This window comes from Amblyomma maculatum, chromosome 2 (assembly GCF_055883805.1).
Source record: "Amblyomma maculatum isolate TAMU_Amacu chromosome 2, ASM5588380v1, whole genome shotgun sequence".
Classification (NCBI taxonomy): domain Eukaryota; kingdom Metazoa; phylum Arthropoda; class Arachnida; order Ixodida; family Ixodidae; genus Amblyomma; species Amblyomma maculatum.
The window spans coordinates 209845926-209865385 of record NC_139345.1 but is presented as its reverse complement, the minus strand read 5'-3'; the positions used below and the strand labels follow the sequence as shown (position 1 = coordinate 209865385).

Here is a 19460-nt window from a genome sequence, read left to right as displayed (position 1 = left end):
GATGCGACGATGAAAACATTTATTGACATTGGCTTAGTTTAAAGGAAGTCTGGTCGGGTCCCTAGTCCGGGACACCGTTGGTAAAAGCCGCTTTCCGTGCTCTTTCGACGAGGGCTCGTTGTTCCTCGAGGTCCGAGCTGGACAGGGCCGCCTCCCAGCCTTCCCACGTTGGCTGATGTATTATGTCAATATTGGTATTTTGTTGACAAGCCTATACTATATAGTATAAGTTTGCCTTCTGGCCACAAAATTTGCACTGCGCCGAATGCGACGAATATCTTTTAAACCCTTCTATATTGCAATCCGTAAGCTTAAATTTTAACCATGGAATTCAGGAAGAAAATAATTTTACTGTTTTTCAGACAAAACCTCGAAATCCTAAATTTTTTTTACCTATCGGAAGGCCCCTGGGACGCAGGGCCCGGTTCATTTGAACCCCTTAAACCATGGATAATCCGGCCCTGCGTCTACTGTGGCAAATTTCTGCTTCATACGGCCTAAGCAGTTTGGTACAATGGTAATAGAACCAGCTTCAGTTTGAAAACTCCCCGCCTCCGCTGTAAATCGTGGGCGGCGACCGGCGGCTTCCCGGGGTAGGTGGCGTGGCGGTCGAAGCCGGCTCCTGACTGACACCTTGGGGTTGCAGTGAAATCTGGGGCGCGTTGGGCGAAGTGCAGCATTTCCGAATTAATTTGTCTGAAGTAATAAAGCGATGTTTTTTTTTTTTTCAATAGCTGAAACCTTCATAAAACGGTTATGAACTAATGTAGAACCTTGAAAGCAGCCATTCTTCAGGTGCAGCAGCCCACGCGTGGGATGTTTGTCAGGTTTTCGCCAAAAGGGAAGACCAAACTTTTCTGGTACATTTTGCGCAATTTGTGCGAACAATCAAACGCCACGTGCCTGCTTTTAAGAAACTAGTATTGTGCGCATGCTTTAATTAAGACAAGTTGTCTATGTGTAAAAAATCTTCGAGAGCCGGCTTTGCAATTTTTTTCCAGCCACATTTGGCAATTGGAATAGTGAAGAATCAATAGCGGCATGAGGAACTGCCGATCGTGCAATTTGCCTAAGTAATTTGAAATAGGATGAGCGTGCATGCGTATTCATCAATGGGCAATTTTAATGCGTAGCTTGACTTGTTTCTAACCCGCCGTATACGGAATTTGTATACAAGATGTGTTCGCAGTGGCTGTGTAGCTTATGTTGACATGACTGCACTCGACTAATTGTAGTTCTCCGTTGTTAACCTTTAATTAGTTAATTGTGACTGCATTGAATGCTACATCTCTAGGTAATATATAGTTGGATTGCTTTGTAAAATATACTTTCACTGAATTAAATGTAGGACTTTTTTAGTTGCCATTAATTACTCATCCGTGAATAAAATATATACCTTCATGCTGCAGCATCAAATCCTATATCGTTAGATAGCTTATCACTAGTATAACTGCACTTCTGATCGATTATCGTAATGATATGAATTGTGATTAAATGCGAACGTTACGCTGCAGCATCAAATCACATATCTTTGGACAGCTTGCATCGAGTACGATTGCACTACTGATTGCACTACACATGCTGCCAGGCAAGTTGGTGTTGCATTTTGCTGTGAACAGAAAGCGCGGTAACTTGGAAAGGTATGGAACCGTAGACAAACGCAGGCGACCGCGCCGCGTACGTCTTAAGTTGTCGGGCTAAGTTCTTCACACTGCGCACTGCTTCTTTTTTTTTTTTTTTTAAATTGTCGGAATGTAACGGGCCCAGTCAGCGTGGGCGAGTCTTTGAGCGCTCGGTTTAGTCGTCCATTGACTGACCGCGCTTATTATCACGATATAAGGACCCCCAAGCACGAAAAGGACCCACGGACATACGCACGCTTTAAAAATGAATCTGTAGGCTGGATGTAGGTGGTTCCTTTTAGAACACTAGATGGGCTCGGGCCGAGCCTAAAAAAGATTGTTTTTCGGGCCCGGGCCGGGCTAAAACTTGAAGTTGCGGACCCAGGCCAGGCTAGAGTTAGCTGTGTAGACCTCTTTCGGAGATGAAAGAATAGTGGCATTAAAATCGTTCAAGTGGTTTATGAATGAACCACTAAATGTACATTTTTTAACGCCGAATAAGGAAAAGCTCAATTGTAGACCAATTTTATTCAGCAGTATTGGTTTGCCCAAGTTACTTTGGGCGCGCACGCCTGTTCAACGACACAAACGAAAGAGTTAAAACGAAAAACCTCCAAATCCTGCAGCGCGCTCTACTACGATATAAATCTCATGGACCGCTGCAATGCATGACATAAGCGTCGTTTATAGGACCACGCGCCTACAAAAGTGGGAATTTTCAGCTATCAGTGAGCCCCAAGATGGATGTATAGAACTATAAAGCCTCCTTGGTGAGCACACTCCGTTGGCTTTAGCAGAAGGCACTCTTGTATCTTCTCGATTTTGTGTTTGTGTTTACTTAGTGACTGGCCATTTGAAGCCTGATAAGCTCTGCAGGCAACCATCTTTTTAAAGATAGCCTTTCTCTGCATCAGCCTACGCCCCCCCCCCTCCCCCCAACCCCCTCCTCGGAAAAAATAAATGACACCTTTACGCTTCGATAAACGACATTGAATAAGCGCGCACAGCAATAGGAATATCCGGGTATTCAAACACAAATACATTCACAATAAACAGGTATTTTGCTTTTAGTCTCCATAGGGATGCGGAGTGCGGCATTGGATGCTTACAAGAATCTGTAGTTTTTTTTTTCTTCTCCTGCGCTTTGCTATTACAGGTTCTTGAGGCATAGTTGCCCGGGACAGCCTGTGGGATTGAGCAAATTATATGCCCCAAGAACTAATTGCTAATAAGCAGCAATATTTAAAATTCCTGTTCTATAGCACTCAAACATTAAATCTTGATTTGTGATTACGAAACATTTAAGCAGTATTATTTATTTATTTTAAATATACCATCAGTATATTCCAAGGCTAAAGAGTGGGTTGGCTATACATCAAAAGTACGCCCATAGTAATAAACTGAAAAATCGCACATGAAATGCAGTCATGACCAAAAGAAAACAAAATCGTAAACAGCATATCTACAAGCAATAATTCAGCAATTCAGCACATACAGTATTATTGATAAATTTATCACAATCTCGCTTTGAACTTGGAGGCTAGAGCACGTTGTTGTGCCTGGCCAAAGCCGCCTAGAAATTCAGCCGGACGCCAAACTTCTTCGGCGAACGCCTCCTTCACAAACTTTGGATACTTCTCTGCAAAGCACCAATGCACTGGAGGCGAGCCGTACCAAAGGGACAGAAGCGACGTGTTTTAACATGCGCTGAACGTCCAGACAGCACGGCGCGCCGTGGCCCTGACGGTGAACCCCTTCTCGCCCCGCGGCATATTTGAAGCGAGAGCGCAGCAAGCTCTCCCATTGGCCCTGCGAAAGTGCTGCCATCGGATTGGACCATTTTGAGCGTCAACGGTTCTCGGCAACGGAGTCTCAAGTGCTTCCGTTCGAGACTCCGAGTGTGAGTTCGTCACGAGCGTCCATCGGGAGCAGTTCGCCCCCTGACAGTGCGGACGCGGCGGAATCTCCCCGGCCGTCGCTGCGCGAGAACAGTCGCGTATGGCTATGTTAGCTTTCGGCCCCAGAGCCGATCTTGTTGTGTAAATACATGTAAATAGTGTATAAAGCCTTTTCTTCATCTCACCAACGCCGACTCGGATTCATCGCTACCGCCCAGGGAGCTGACAGCCCTCGTTCACGAAACGGGTGACGAGCGCTGCATTACCAACTCCTTGGCACAACCCTGTTGACGGTGGGCTACTGTGTGATAACCCCACCGGCACAACATTGGTGGCAGTTGCAGGATCCTTGGCACAACCCTGTTGACGGTGGGCTACTGTGTGATAACCCCACCGGCACAACATTGGTGGCAGTTGCAGGATCCACTGGCACAACCCTGTTGACGGTGGGCTACTGTGTGATAACCCCACCGGCACAACATTGGTGGCAGCGGTGGGATTGACCGGCGTCAGGCACCTCGGCGCGGTGAGTACCTAAAGTTTCCCTCAAACGCCAGACTTCTCTAACACACAGGGTAGCTTAGAGAAAGGCTGAGCGTAGCACTGTGTTAACCTTGCGTGTTTCAAGCCTACAGGAAGTGTTTTGAAAACCAGGGGATGCTAAGAGGGGAATCAGTGTGAGAAAGGCTTGCGCATCTCTTGCTAGGAGCGAGATAGCGAACGTATAGTACACTATTCTAAAAAGGCAATCAACAAGAGGCCGGTGTAAAAGATGGAGAGTTACAAGGTCAAAGAACTTCTCCAAATTTGTGATGAGTTGGGCATCGATTTGGGCTCAACAAAAAGAAAAAAGGAAATTCTTGAGATCATGCAGGCAGAAGAAGTCACGGTTGAGGAAGCCGCAGAGGCCTGGGCTGATGTCAGTGAACGTCGCGAGAAAGAGGAGGAGAAGGAACGTCTCGAGAAAGAAATGCGGGAGCGTGAGGCGAAGATACAGCTGGAGCTTAAAAGGATAGAGTTGGAGCTCCACAACCGCTCGCCAGCACCTAGCTTAGCTTCTGCGACAGTCCTTTCTAACAGTCCCAAAATCCGTGATCAACTACCGCCTTTTGCCATTGGCGAGGATATGGCTAAATTCCTCGTGAAATTTGAGCATGTGTGCGAACGGAATGACATCGAGCCATCCCTCTGGGCACAGAATTTGTTGGCTTTGCTTCCCGGGGAGGCATCTGACGTAATCACGTGCCTGTCGAAAGAGGCTTTCGAAAGCTACAGTGATGTCAAGGAGGCACTACTGCGGAAGTACAAATTGTCGCCCGAAGCCTTCCGGCAGAGGTTCCGGTATGCTCATAAGGGTAAGGAGTCGCATGTTGACTTCGCGTTCCGTCTGAAGGCCGACCTAGTTGAGTGGCTCAAGGGCGAAGAGGTTTACAACGATCGCGATAAGCTCGTGGAATGCATCGCATTAGAGCAATTCTACCGTTGTATCGATGATGATGTCAGGCTCTGGTTGCTAGATAAGCTAACGGAGGTTAAGCTAAACAAGGCAGCAGAATTAGCGGAAGAATATTACGCCCGCCGAAGCTTACACAACAAGGCAGTGCGCGTAGAGAAAACTGACAGAAAAGATGGCTTTCCGAGGAGGCCCGACGAACGGAAGCCATTCACTCGTCGTGAGTTTTGTAAAGACTCGTCTCTTACAAAGGAAACTGTAAGGGAGGGGCAGAATGAGTCTCAGAGGGCTAATGATGTTCCCAAACAGGGCAACGATGCGACACGTCCTTTTGAAAAACGCAAACCGTTGAAATGCTATAACTGCAAAAGGGAAGGGCACCTTGCAGCGTACTGCAAACAGAGAGTTGTGTTGGCGACCATTCAGGAAACAGACAAAAACCTGCGTCTGTTGGAGCCATATATGCAGGACATTAAGGTAAACGAAAAAAAATGCAGAGCACTTAGGGACTCGGCAGCAACTATGGACGTTGTCCACCAGTCTTTGGTATCCCCGAGTGAGTTTACGGGAGAATGCGCTTGGATACAGCAAGTGGCCGAGCAGCAGAGCGTCTGTCTACCGATTGCGATGGTCACCATTGAAGGAGAATTTGGTAAACTAAACACAGAAGCCGCTGTGTCTACCGCCCTCCCGGAGCAATTTCCCTACCTCTTCTCCAACAGCTCTGAGCAGCTTCTAAAGGAACAGGGCAAATCATTCTTTGCCGACGTGGCGTACATGGCCCTCACGCGATCCAAAGCGCGAAATCTGTCGAGGCAACTTGATCTTGCATCGGTGAGCGAACCGCGCTGCGGCACACCGGACGATCAGTGTAACTTGAGTGGCGAGCCTGCAGAGGATATGCCTAGCTCGGAGGTTGGCGTCAGCGAGGCTTGTTCGGACGCGACTGGCAGTGAGTCATGCGCTGCTGGCAGTGAGTCATGCGCTGCTGGCCGCGATGCAGGCGCGGCGCCGCACTCCGACGATGTCGGCGCCATACCCGCTCCGGTTACCGGCAGCTTGAAAGAGCTGGCACCAAAAGAAAGAAAGCAAAAACTCAAGTGCCGCCGCCGAAAAGAGCGGAAAGGCAGGTGCATGAAAGAATGCTTTCATCGGAAGGTAAGAAAACGCAAACAATCGCGAAAGGAAAAGAAGCGGCGATCCCATCGGCGCAAATGCACCCGTGCTGAGAAAATGCGCGATTGGTGCGCCAAGCGTAAGGAACGAGACAGATCGTTCAGCGAAGCGAGCAACTTGGGCTCGTCTGTTTTTTCACGCACAAAGTGGAAAGAAAGGTCTCGTAGAGAAATGGACAGCCGAGGCTGTAGCGGAGGGAGGAGAGCCAAACCGCCCGAATACTGCTACGCATTCTGCCGCTTGCGGAAGAGAGCAGCACAATGCGAACTCAGATGCTTTGAGTCATGCATTCATAACATAGCTACCTTCGACGAGCGTTTCGTCGCTAACGGTAATGCTCTAGGCAGACTGGGAAAAATTGATTGACCTCCTTACTTCCTCAGTTGTGCTTTACGGCCCAAGTGATTTCAAGGAGACTCTTTTCCTTTACTGATTATTAATCTTCTTTGCTATTTAATGTAGTATCGTTAATGTGCAAAATTGTTGTTTGAACCTTGTGTACTGCATCCTATACACTTGTCTCTTGTTCTAGTGGGAGCAAAAAGGGGACAACAATTTAGCTAATTGAATTTGAAATTTTGCCTCGGTCTGGTGTTTGACAGGTGACCGAGGGTACTTGCTTGTGCTGGGTGTTGCCTGTTCTCGGTCAGTTTTGCAAGCCGCAGAAAAGTCTACCGTTACCAGTGGCGAGTGGCAAGGGCATCGGAGCGACCCGAGCGAAGTTGATCGGCGTGCCCCGGCAACAAGGCTGTCGGCAGAGATCCTGACCTGGCGAGTGGAACCCGAGGCACGTGAGGCTACCTGGCGCCCGGACACTGTACGTGAGCTTGGAGGAACCTGGCGAACGAGCGCGCCCGGCATCCGAGCCACATGCGAGCAGCTCGTCTTCCCGGCGCATTGTCTGATGGCGGGGGTGCTGTTGTGCCTGGCCAAAGCCGCCTAGAAATTCAGCCGGACGCCAAACTTCTTCGGCGAACGCCTCCTTCACAAACTTTGGATACTTCTCTGCAAAGCACCAATGCACTGGAGGCGAGCCGTACCAAAGGGACAGAAGCGACGTGTTTTAACATGCGCTGAACGTCCAGACAGCACGGCGCGCCATGGCCCTGACGGTGAACCCCTTCTCGCCCCGCGGCATATTTGAAGCGAGAGCGCAGCAAGCTCTCCCATTGGACCTGCGAAAGTGCTGCCATCGGATTGGACCATTTTGAGCGTCAACGGTTCTCGGCAACGGAGTCTCAAGTGCTTCCGTTCGAGACTCCGAGTGTGAGTTCGTCACGAGCGTCCATCGGGAGCAGTTCGCCCCCTGACAGTGCGGACGCGGCGGAATCTCCCCGGCCGTCGCTGCGCGAGTCGCGTATGGCTATGTTAGCTTTCGGCCCCAGAGCCGATCTTGTTGTGTAAATACATGTAAATAGTGTATAAAGCCTTTTCTTCATCTCACCAACGCCGACTCGGATTCATCGCTACCGCCCAGGGAGCTGACAGCCCTCGTTCACGAAACGGGTGACGAGCGCTGCATTACCAACTCCTTGGCACAACCCTGTTGACGGTGGGCTACTGTGTGATAACCCCACCGGCACAACATTGGTGGCAGTTGCAGGATCCTTGGCACAACCCTGTTGACGGTGGGCTACTGTGTGATAACCCCACCGGCACAACATTGGTGGCAGTTGCAGGATCCACTGGCACAACCCTGTTGACGGTGGGCTACTGTGTGATAACCCCACCGGCACAACAACGTGGAAGGTGCATACAGAAAGTGGCCAGTTGCTCGCATGATTGCAGCTATATCCAAATCCCGCAACCAACTAGCCCAGATAAGAGCTTTGGTAGTAAGTCTCGCGTTCTTACGATAACAAAGGAATACTTCATGCAACCTTATGAAATTTTTTTCTTCTACGCGCTTGGTTTCGTAAGGCGTTATTTGAAATATTGACTCTTTTATGTATTGCTGCATGTAAATAAGGACTAAATCCTTTATTATGGAATAAAAAAGCGTTAAGCATTTCTTCTTTCGCCATAACAGTACATTTTTTAAGAAATCCGCTCAGACTGACTGCCGGGCCTGGGCAAGGGCCGGTTCGGGTCTGCTTCATGTCAGCGTGGGCCCTGGCCGGGCCCACGCCTGGAGCAATGATCCCGGACTAGTCTCGATCTTCAAACGATCGGTCCGGGTCGGAAAATCAGGCCTGCGCAGTGCTCTTGTTCGTTTCCTATCCTCTTCGCTGCAGTTATTAGTGGCAACTTAGCACACCACGCCTGCATGAAAGAAATATATTAGTCAAGGAAATAGGAATACTAAACCAATCATGTTTCCGGAGCCGCTAGGTTGCGCGGCGTCAAGTCAGCGCTTTGAACTTGCGAGCGCGCGGCTGAAAACACGCCTGAAGCCGACGGCAAAAAACGCCGGTGCGGTGAAGCTTAGTTCGACTGCAGCGCCACTCACCGCGAAAGGCAGCGGCGGCGCCACGCGGCGCTTCGGAGTTTTTAAACTGAAGCTGTTTCTAGTAACGTTGGTTTGATACACGCTCAAAATATCTTTTACACGTGCATGTTCGCCTGGTTCTGTTTGGGGAAATTCGCCGAGTAAAATTCAATCGTGGTTCTAGCGTTTTCCTGTGTGCTACTCCTTGTCAACACATTTTTTCCTGTTTCTTTACCATAAGCATTTTCAGTAGCGATACGCTAACTGGCCCAACAAGCTGCGCTTCCTGGATATTTAAATGCTTTTTTATAAAAGAATTGCAAGGTGATGACAAGGTTACACGTGAACACAACCCAAAATCAGTGTGCTTTCGGTCGTGTTTTGTGCCGGGAATAGTGAATGTGGTCTGAGGTACTCTTATTGATCGTATATACCAGGAGGTTTGTTTCACAGTGCGTGGGCAAAGGTTGCTGGTTATGTCACGATGTAAATGGTGTGGTAATAGTAATTCAGAAGAATCCCATGCTGGCCGACTCATTTCCCGTCTGTAGATATCAAAACCATCACCTGGGGTGCAGGTGTTGCTTTCCACGCTAACTACAAAGACATCCTAGCCTGTAGTCGTCCAGCAAACGGCAGCACAGAGTATTTCCTCTCGATTGTGCAAATACATTAGCAGTGAGAACTTGTAACTGTCTTCCCGCCGACTTTCAGGCTATACGTCGACAGAAGCTGCACTTTGAGTTGAGTTACACATACAGACACTTCATAAAGTTCCAATTGACAATATTCAGACACACTCTTACTGCTAACGTCTATAGAATGTCTATAAACTTCGACTTGCCGAAAGTTTGAAAAATTCCAATAAGCTTTCGTCCACCTATACCTACACACCTTGATTAGATAAAAAATTTAGATTGACCGACAACTGCTCTGCATTGCAAACGAGCTGAGAAACAGTAACGTCAATAGGAAGGCAATGAGCTTTATAGAATGCCTACTGTGCTATTTGTTTACCGCTTGCAGATTTTTATTTTAAAACATCTTTGAGGTAAGTCGTGCGGTGTGTGGTACTGGACTCTAATTCGAAGTGTCTAGAGATTACATGAATAATTAGCCACAAAGGCTAACCAATTTTATTTTCTATTTTATCGAAAAAAATATTTCGGCATTGAAGGCTGTCAAAATCGAAGGTTAGCATTCCAATTATTTTTTTCTACTCAGCAGTGCGGCTCGAAATATCTAACGCAAGAAATCTGCATCTGAAAGCTCGTTGAGCAGGCTTTCCGCAGTGCTTGTGTATGAAATGGCGGCGTCTCAATTTATTATGCAGGTAAGACAGACGCTGCTGCGCAGTTGATGTTGTAGACAATGTTCTGATTTCGTGATTTCGGCAAAAATATTAAGCGCAGGAACGCAATTTATAAACACGAAATGTTGGAAACCCAAGTCAACGAGCATTCAAGTGCGCATCTTCGCCGTCCAATGAGTTCAACTGTACTGGTGGTTAAGAAAATTGAAAAACTAAGCTCATCTCTATGCTGGCGGCCTTCACTCCGCAAGTAAATGTTGCCCCTAAATCAAAATAAATATTACTTAAATTTATTTATTAAATTTTGCTTTAATTATGCTCAATTACGACACAATGCTTTCCGCGCTGCACAATTGACCTGCACAGACCACACCGGCGTAGCTACGACAGGTCTTCAGATAAATATCTCTAAACTATAAAAAAAATCACCTCTGATATGCTACGATTGTCAAAGATCCCCCTGGACCGAGTTGAGATATTTGCATAAATTCATGTAATAAATATTGCTGGCGAACATAGCAGCACCTTTCCTTTTGACCCATTGTACCTTACAGCTCATATACGTTACAACAAATTAAGACCACGGTGCTTGTCATACACAAGAAATGGAGTGCAAAATAACTCGTAAATATAGTGCTTCACAGCCTGCATGGAGCGGCATGACTGCGATATCTGATGGCATTTTAGCTTCGAGTTTTACTTCCGATCAGGGATTTGCATATGCCTCATGGGAAAAGCGTGGATGCTGGGAAAGGAAGGGTTAAGGGGGAAGCATAGAAGTTACATTTTCTCCCATAATCCTGTCGGAGAGCTTTTTCAAGCCGCAGCATAAATTCAGGGTTAATTTTGTTATAAACAAGGTTACCTTTTTTTTTGGCAGGTGTAACCCGAGGACATCTACCTCTTGAAGCCAGAGGACCAAGGTATACCCGCCGGTCAGTAAGCTCATCCGTTTCCAGCCCATGGTCTCCACTTCTTCTAAGTTGGAAAGGAAAAACTGCGGACACCGAGAGAGGAGACACCCAATCCCGCAACGCGAAGAACGGTGTCGCCCTAAGAAGGTGGTTCGGACACAATGGCCGTAAAAGTGTTTTACAGAAGCTTCCGCATAAACCCTCCAATGTGCCCCACAAAGACATGGTGAAACCTCCTTCAACGTGCATCAGCTGCTACCACAAACGCTCTCGTCCAGTCATCAATAGTAACCAGGCGCATAGGGACAAAACGCTGGAAGTACTAAAGCCTCCAGCTTACGTGACTAGTGGCTCGCGTGACAACACTGTTCGTGTTTCAATCGCACAAAGAAAAGGGATTACAAGTGCGCTACCCCGGACGCTACAGAACCCACGACAGGGCAACAGTGCTTCTTTCGAAGTGCGACCAACAGGGAGAGCATCGCAACGTGTTTTTCCGTTCTCTCGCACTCCTACCAATTTTAAATCAACGCGCAAAAAGTGTGCGCAAAAGCTTTCAGAAAAACTGCCGGACAGAATCCTGTCCATCTTTCCGGGGCTGATAGTTCGAAAGGGGCCAATGTCGAATAGCCCCTTGAAGCATTCTGAAGAGGAGGAAACAGTCACTCAAGTCGGGAGAGGCGACGTTCTCTTCGATTCAATGGCTGAAGCAAGTGGAGGAATTACACGCAATGACAAGGAAGGAGTTTCAAGGACGGCAATACAGAAGTTGGCCTCTGGCACAATATCCACATCACGGAGAAGCGCTACCACTAAGGACGTCCGTGGAGAACCTGTGAAAAACCGCATTGCTCCGCCAAACCCTTTGTCGCAAGCACAGTTGCATGCAAGCACTGCAACTTCCAAAACCCGCACATTCACTCCATCTACTGTCCAAGAGGACTTCCGTGGCGAGACAAGTGTTGGTTCTGGTAAGAATATCGCTTTTTTTTACAAAACAAATTTAAACAACTACGATACTTCCTTGAGAAATTGCGAAATTTGAGCTCAAACATTTAATCGCTTATGCAATATATTTGGAAGATTCTCTTATGTATGCATGTGCAGTTACAAAGCACCCTTTTTTTTCCCCGGGGGCGAATAGACAATTTCTCAGCAGAGCAGGAAGAAGAGCCACGAGCGAAGGGCACAAAGCTCGTGGTTCTATCTTTGTCTGAGAAATTCTCTTCGGCAAGTGACTCTCTGGTGGCTGGTCATTGTCTTTCGCTCCTATACACCGGCAACGAGACTATCGGAGACGCGACTAAGGCGACGATCGGGCGCATAAGTGGTGAACTATAAAAATATCACAAAATATCCCAGAAATTCCCCACATTGTTATCAGGGAAAAATTAAGGACAGCTTGGTAAGTTTTCATTCAAATGCACGTTCCCACAGCAAGTGAGATAAAAGCAACAGGAAGCTTCGCGTGGATTTATATGTAGACATCAGAACATGTCTCACATTGGATGCTGGATAATGAACAAAGGCAGAAAGCTCTTGCTGTCTTCAGGTGCAGAGGAATAGGCAGCTTTTGAGAAGACAGAACATTTCGCAGAGCGAAAGCAAGGGCCTCATTTCAGTTCCCGCCTCGACTTCAGTCGATCGATTAACCTTTTCTCATTTATTTAATGACCCTTGTTTTTTTCTTCACGCCCGTTATTCCTTGAGGTAATAAACAACATTATTACAAATAGGCAAATATTTAACCCTGATAACCCCAAGTAACAAAATCGGCGACCCGCCTCTCCGCCTCTGTGCGGCTGCGTCTTGGCAAGCTACGTCCGCTCGATGATCGGATTCGGCCTGTCGTCTTCGCAATCTCTGAGGCGCAGACACGAGGCGTCTCGCCTGAATCACCCATGACGACTGAGGCCGTTAAATCATAGAGAAAGGAGTAGGGTAAAGAGCGGACACTTCCATGGGGCCCAGCGGCCCAATTGACTTTAGCGCACCAAGTGGCTGATGCTTGACGCACATCCGCTTTCGTTGAAGGCGCAAAGTTTGAATGCGGAAAAGCGCTGCGACACGGCGCGCGGTTTGAATGCTAGCAAGCGCTTGCCGTACTGCCGCGCCCTGTTGGCACTTTCTATTCTGTACGGTGTGGTATTATTTTTCTATTTATTTTCAGCAATGAAATATAAAATTAGGTCACAATTACTGCTTACTGGACATCAACGCAGCTGCGTCAAAGCCTTTGCTAAACAGCAGTATTGCAGGAAAGATGCCAGGAGCTCTGTGAAATGAACATTTATTTTGTTTCATACAATTACAAAACAGATGCAATTCTGTCACAGTTTTCTGCACGAAAGCAACCAGGAAGAGAGACAGAACGTAGGATACATCAGCCCACGTGTACATTATAAAAAAGTAAAATGAAATTACACAAGGCAAGAAACAATACATAAGTAGACAAATGTAGCATTACATGCAGATGTACATAGCACGGACAATGATACATAAGAAAATAGACATACACTATGGTCAAAATATATTCGCGGCTCAATCACAATACCCTGTATTTTATTTTAAACACAGATTTCAAACAAATGTACTTCAAGTAGTTGGGTATTACGCCACAGACACATTGCTTTTAGCGTAAATGAGCACCCTTCCCATACAATCATGTTTTTGTATACGACCTTGGCAGCAAATTCCAGCAGACGATTACGTCTTTCATCCTCTGCATCACCTTTTTCATAATGTTTGAAGGGTTCCTAATCACAAATATTCTATAAGCCCGAAATAAGCTGGAAAACATTGACTCATGTTACAAAGTGCCTTGTATTCATTATACAATCACAACGTAACTAGCACTCGTTAAATACATAGCCAGAATGCTCAACAGTGTAAATATAAGAAGGTTCCCCTATTATGCGCGTCTTTAAAGCCTGCATCTCTTTGGGACGGTAAATAGAAACCAATAAAGCTTAGCTTGCAATATTCTCAGATGGTCAATTTGTTGGAATGTGAAAATATGTACTGATATTAATATCTCAGGAAACAATTGGGACATTCATTTCATGCCTATTAACACGTTTTTTTATGTTAAATAATTATATCGTTGTAGAAATACCTGATGTGCACATTTAATCAAATGAAATGGCTAGCTGAAAGTGAAAGCTATAACCTATCGACTCGTGAAATTCGGGATATTGGTCCGGACCTCTTGCGCGTATGCTGCAATTGTCTCACCAGGGCACACAGCAGAGACTGCCGAATCCTGACAACAGCTGGAAAATGTACAGTAGAAGTATATGTTATCGCGATACACCTTTTACTGACACTATGTAAACAGGTAAAATGCGAGAAATCTGTAAATGAATAAAGTTACGAATATTGGTCAATGAGTTATCTAACCTCGCGTGCATACCCACGTAAAATACACAAAGCAAGCGACACGGCGATGATTCCTACTAGTAATTTCCAAGCATTGCTGTGTTTCCTGATGTTAGTATTTCGTTTTAAAAGCGGCATTGATAGCCGACTACGCGTTTAATAACGTAAAATATTATTTACAACAGCACAGGGGATAACACAGTGCGCGTTAGGAGCACTGAAAATAAATGTTTCCTGATGTTAGTCTTTCGTTTTAAAAGCGGCATTGATAGCCGACTACGCGTTTAATAACGTAAAATATTATTTACAACAGCACAGGGGATAACACAGTGCGCGTTAGGAGCACTGAAAATAAATGTTTCCTGATGTTAGTCTTTCGTTTTAAAAGCGGCATTGATAGCCGACTACGCGTTTAATAGCGTAAAATATTATTTACAACGGCACAGGGGATAACACAGTGCGCGTTAGGAGCACTGAAAATAAATGTTTCCTGATGTTAGTCTTTCGTTTTAAAAGCGGCATTGATAGCCGACTACGCGTTTAATAGCGTAAAATATTATTTACAACAGCACAGGGGATAACACAGTGCGCGTTAGGAGCACTGAAAATAAATGTTTCCTGATGTTAGTCTTTCGTTTTAAAAGCGGCATTGATAGCCGACTACGCGTTTAATAACGTAAAATATTATTTACAACAGCACAGGGGATAACACAGTGCGCGTTAGGAGCACTGAAAATAAATGTTTCCTGATGTTAGTCTTTCGTTTTAAAAGCGGCATTGATAGCCGACTACGCGTTTAATAGCGTAAAATATTATTTACAACAGCACAGGGGATAACACAGTGCGCGTTAGGAGCACTGAAAATAAATGTTTCCTGATGTTAGTCTTTCGTTTTAAAAGCGGCATTGATAGCCGACTACGCGTTTAATAGCGTAAAATATTATTTACAACGGCACAGGGGATAACACAGTGCGCGTTAGGAGCACTGAAAATAAATGTTTCCTGATGTTAGTCTTTCGTTTTAAAAGCGGCATTGATAGCCGACTACGCGTTTAATAACGTAAAATATTATTTACAACAGCACAGGGGATAACACAGTGCGCGTTAGTAGCACTGAAAATAAATGTTTCCTGATGTTAGTCTTTCGTTTTAAAAGCGGCATTGATAGCCGACTACGCGTTTAATAGCGTAAAATATTATTTACAACAGCACAGGGGATAACACAGTGCGCGTTAGGAGCACTGAAAATAAATGTTTGCTGATGTTAGTCTTTCGTTTTAAAAGCGGCATTGATAGCCGACTACGCGTTTAATAGCGTAAAATATTATTTACAACAACACAGGGGATAACACAGTGCGCGTTAGGAGCACTGAAAATAAATGCGCGGGTGGAATGCATGTTTTCAGAAACGGAGAGGACGGAATTATCGGCACACCACTTCTTCAGTCTAACACTGTTTAGAGCACCTCTGCGTTTCCTTGTTTATTGCCTTTCTTTTTAAGCACATTCCCTCAGGGTTTTTCGGTGCAGATGACGATCCTCGACACGCAAGTTTCTGGCTCTCCAGATTTTGTGCGGTACCTTCTTTTTCCTGCCGTCTTAACACTAACGGTCCCGTACATACTACGCGAAAACACTCGTCTTAAACGCATTAGCCTACTCTCGATGTTCAGATTTCACCGGGTCAACACATCACCTAAAAGAGATTGCGCACTGGTGAAGGCCATAAAAAAGAACGAAACACGTAAAACTCAACGAGAAACCATGCAAAAGTAACCACTAGGCAAACCATAAACAGGTTTGGGGTGCGACCTGATGCCGGTGAACACCTCCGGAAACGCACTCCCTCACCAGAACAGGAGTTGGCCACCCTGGTGCAGTAATTGGCTGCAACCTCTCATGATTAGTTCCATAAAACCCCGGCCCTCAGTCACCAGCGGCTGCGGAACAACTGACCACGGCGGCGGTCAGACCTGTAACGCAGCAGGGGGTGCTAAGAATTTCTGGCTCCGCTGAACAGGCTGCAATTGGAAACTTACCCTGGCAAAGTTTAACGCTAGAACCCTAGCTAGTGAAGCTAGTTTAGCAGTGCTGTAACAGGAACTAGAGGGTATGAAAAGGGATGTCATAAGGCTTAGTGAGGTTAAGAGGCCGAATGAGGCATATACTGTGCTGAAGGATGGGCATGTACTATGCTATCGAGTTTTAGCGGAGAGGCGAGAACTAGGAGTAGGTTTCCTTGTCAATAAGTATATCATCATCATCTTCATCATCATCAGACTGACTATACCCAATGCCGGGCGAAGGCCTCTCCCATATTTCTCCACTTCACCCGGTTCTGTGCTAGCTGCATCCACTTTACCCCTGCGAATTTCTTTACCTCATCCGCCCACCTAACTTTCTGCCGCCCCCTGCTACGCTTTCCTTCCCTTGGAATCCCGTTTGCTACCCTAAGCGACCATCGGTTATCCTCTCTTCGCACTACGTGTCCTGCTTATGCCCATTTCTTCTTCTTAATTTCCACTAGAATGTCGGTAACCTGAGTTATTTCTCTGACCCACTCTGCACGCTTCCTATCTCATAATGTTACCCCTACCATTTTTCGTTCCATAGCCCTCTGGGTTGTCCTCAACTTAAGTAGAACTCTCTTGGTTAGCCTCCACGTTTCAGCCCCATATGTGAGTACAGGTAAGATGCAACTGTTGTATACTTTCCTCTTGAGCGATACCGGTAAGCTGCTAGTCATAACCAATAAGTATATAGCGGGCAATATAGATGAATTCTATAGCATAAATGAGAAGGTGACAGGCATAGTAATTAGGCTTAATAAGGGCTATAAACTGAAAGTTGCACAGGCCTACGCACCCACATGTAGTTGTGATAACCAGGCAGTTGAAAGCTTCTACGAAGAGGTAGAATCGGCAACGCAAAAAGTAAAGACGCAGTATACTGCACTAATGGGTGACTTCAATGCCAAGGTAAGGAAAAAGCCGGCAGGAGACCAGGCACTAGGTGACTATGGCATTGGTTCTAGGAATAGCAGGGGGGAGTTACTAGTTGAGTTTGCAGAGCGCAGTAACTTAGGAATCATTGATACCTTCTTCAGCAAATTGAAGAACTGGAAATGCAGAAGTCCTAACGAGGAGAGTATAAATGAAATTGACTTGATTCTGTGTTCAACTCCTGCCATTATGCAAGATGTAGAGGTAATCGGGAAAGTGCGATGCAGTGGCCACAGGTTGGTGAGGTCCCAAATTAGCCTAAATCTGAAGAAGAAACGCAACAGATTAGTAAGAAAGAAACCCATCATAAAAGTAGCGGTGAAGGGGAGGGCAGAAGAGTTCAGGATCTCGCTACAGAATAGATATTCAGCTCTAACTGTGGATGGCGACATTACCCTAGAAGCAATGAACAATAATTTCAGGGATATCATTACACAGCGCTCTGTCGAAGTAGGTGGTAGGATAGTTAGAGAGGATACCAGTAAGCTGTCTAAGGAGACGAAAGATTTTATTAAGGAATGCCAGAGTATGAAAGCTTCAAATCCAACAGACCAGATAGAATTGGCCGAGATATCAAAGCTAATCAATAAGCTCAAGGTGGCGCGATTTAAGGAAGTATAACATGGAGAAAATTGAGCATGCTAGAAATAACGTTGGAAGCCTTAAAGGGGTAAAGAAATTGGGCATAGGCAAAAACCAGATGTATGCGATAAGGGACAAGGCGGGCAACGTCATCACGAATATGGATATATAGTCAAAGTAGCCGAGGAGTTCTATACAGATCTCTGCAGCAGCCAAAGTAGTCAAGACTGTAATGTGATTGGCGGTAGGGAAATACGGTCAGACATTCCACCAGTGACGAAGGACGAAGTCAAGAAAGCATTAGAAACTATGAAAAGGGGGAAATCAGCTGGAGAGGATAACTACAGATTTGTTAAAATACGGGGAAGATATTGTGCTATAAAAACTGGCCACCCTGTATACGTAGTGCCGGGAGTCATCGACGGTGCCGGAACAATGGAAGAATGCAAACACTATCCTAATTCACAAGAAAGGGGACTCTAAGGACCTTAAAAATTACAGACCAATCAGCTTAGTGTCGTTACGTACAAGGTATTTACTACGGTAATCACTAATAGAATCAGAACAACCTTAGACTGCAATCAAGCAAAGAAGCAAGCAGGTTTTCGGAAACGATACTCTACTATCGATCATATCCATCTATCAACCAGGTGATAGAAAAATATTCGGAATATAATAAGCTCTTATACATAGCATTCATTGATTACGAAAAAGCATTTGACTCAGTCGTAACTTCGGCGGTGATGCAGGCCTTGCGAAATCAGGGGATACATGAGCCGTACGTGAAAGTGCTGGAAGATATATAGGTATAGTGGCTGTACAGCAACCATAGGCTGTACAGCAACCATAGGCTGTACAGCAACCATAGGCTGTACAGCAACCATGGACAATAGGCATTCCTGACTTGACAATAGCGCCTCTCGACGGGAAGGGTGAATAGTTGAACAAAAGCACTTCCGGCTATTTCTCACAGGGCGACGTTTCTTTGTATTTTTCTTGACGTTCTCTTGACAGGGCCAACTTGGCAGTTGTAGGGTCACGACAAAGCTAAGCATGCTCACACAAAACGATTCATGTGAACACGTTCACTTAGAGCCCTTGCACAAACAGCACATATCAATACCATGCCCACAGGCGCACAATAGTGCGCTCAAGCGTGGACCATGCACGGTCACAACAGTGCCCAATACAAGCCTTCTTCCCCAAAGGTAGATATTCCAATGCTCGCATGCAAACAGACATACCAAGGCCTCTTGTTCATCCACGGAATTTCATCCGCCGCGGTCAAGGTTCCCGATGCAAATGCAACGGTGCTCATTCCTTAACCATCGCGTTGCTGAAGCACAGCACCCAAACATTTTCACGAAGCATTATTGGTGACGATTACATCTAAATTTGGATTGAACATGTGTATGACGGAACTAGCTGATGAAGAGCTTTTGATGACATCAAAACTGCGTTGAGCTTCCTCATGCCAAACTTTTGATTTGACCTCAAAAGCTTTCTTAACGGTTCGACCACATCAGCAAATCGGGGAATAAAACGGGAGTAGCACCCCACAATGTCCAAGAAAGAACGCAACGTTCGGAGGTCATGAGGGTCAGACACTTTCACAACAGCGTGTACTTTGAAATTAAATGGCCACAAACCTTTCCCACAAATGACATGTCCCAAAAACTTCAGCTTAGGAACAGG

The 19460-nt window shown here is 45.9% G+C and overlaps 1 protein-coding gene and 1 long non-coding RNA gene across 2 annotated transcripts in view; both read left to right on the top strand.

The window, feature by feature from the left end:
- LOC146201203 (uncharacterized) overlaps positions 1-19460 on the top strand; it is a 72396-nt gene that overhangs the window by 41067 nt on the left and 11869 nt on the right. Inside the window, exon 2 of the long non-coding RNA XR_014705294.1 lies at positions 10770-11774. This is a non-coding gene — a long non-coding RNA (uncharacterized LOC146201203). The remainder of the gene's footprint in view (positions 1-10769; positions 11775-19460) is intronic.
- On the top strand, positions 3612-9320 carry LOC146201204 (uncharacterized). The gene is made up of 2 exons (XM_084591797.1): positions 3612-5946; positions 9292-9320. Exons 1-2 carry the CDS (start codon positions 4293-4295, stop codon positions 9318-9320), a joined length of 1683 nt encoding a protein of 560 aa, XP_084447923.1. The 5' UTR covers positions 3612-4292.

Coding starts and splice junctions, on each gene's coding strand:
- LOC146201204 (XM_084591797.1), top strand. CDS start 4,293: ATGGAGAGTTACAAGGTCAAAGAACTTCTCCAAATTTGTGATGAGTTG. Junction 5,947..9,291: donor TGAGTCATGCGCTGCTGGCA/GTGAGTCATGCG, acceptor GCCGACTTTCAG/GCTATACGTCGACAGAAGCT.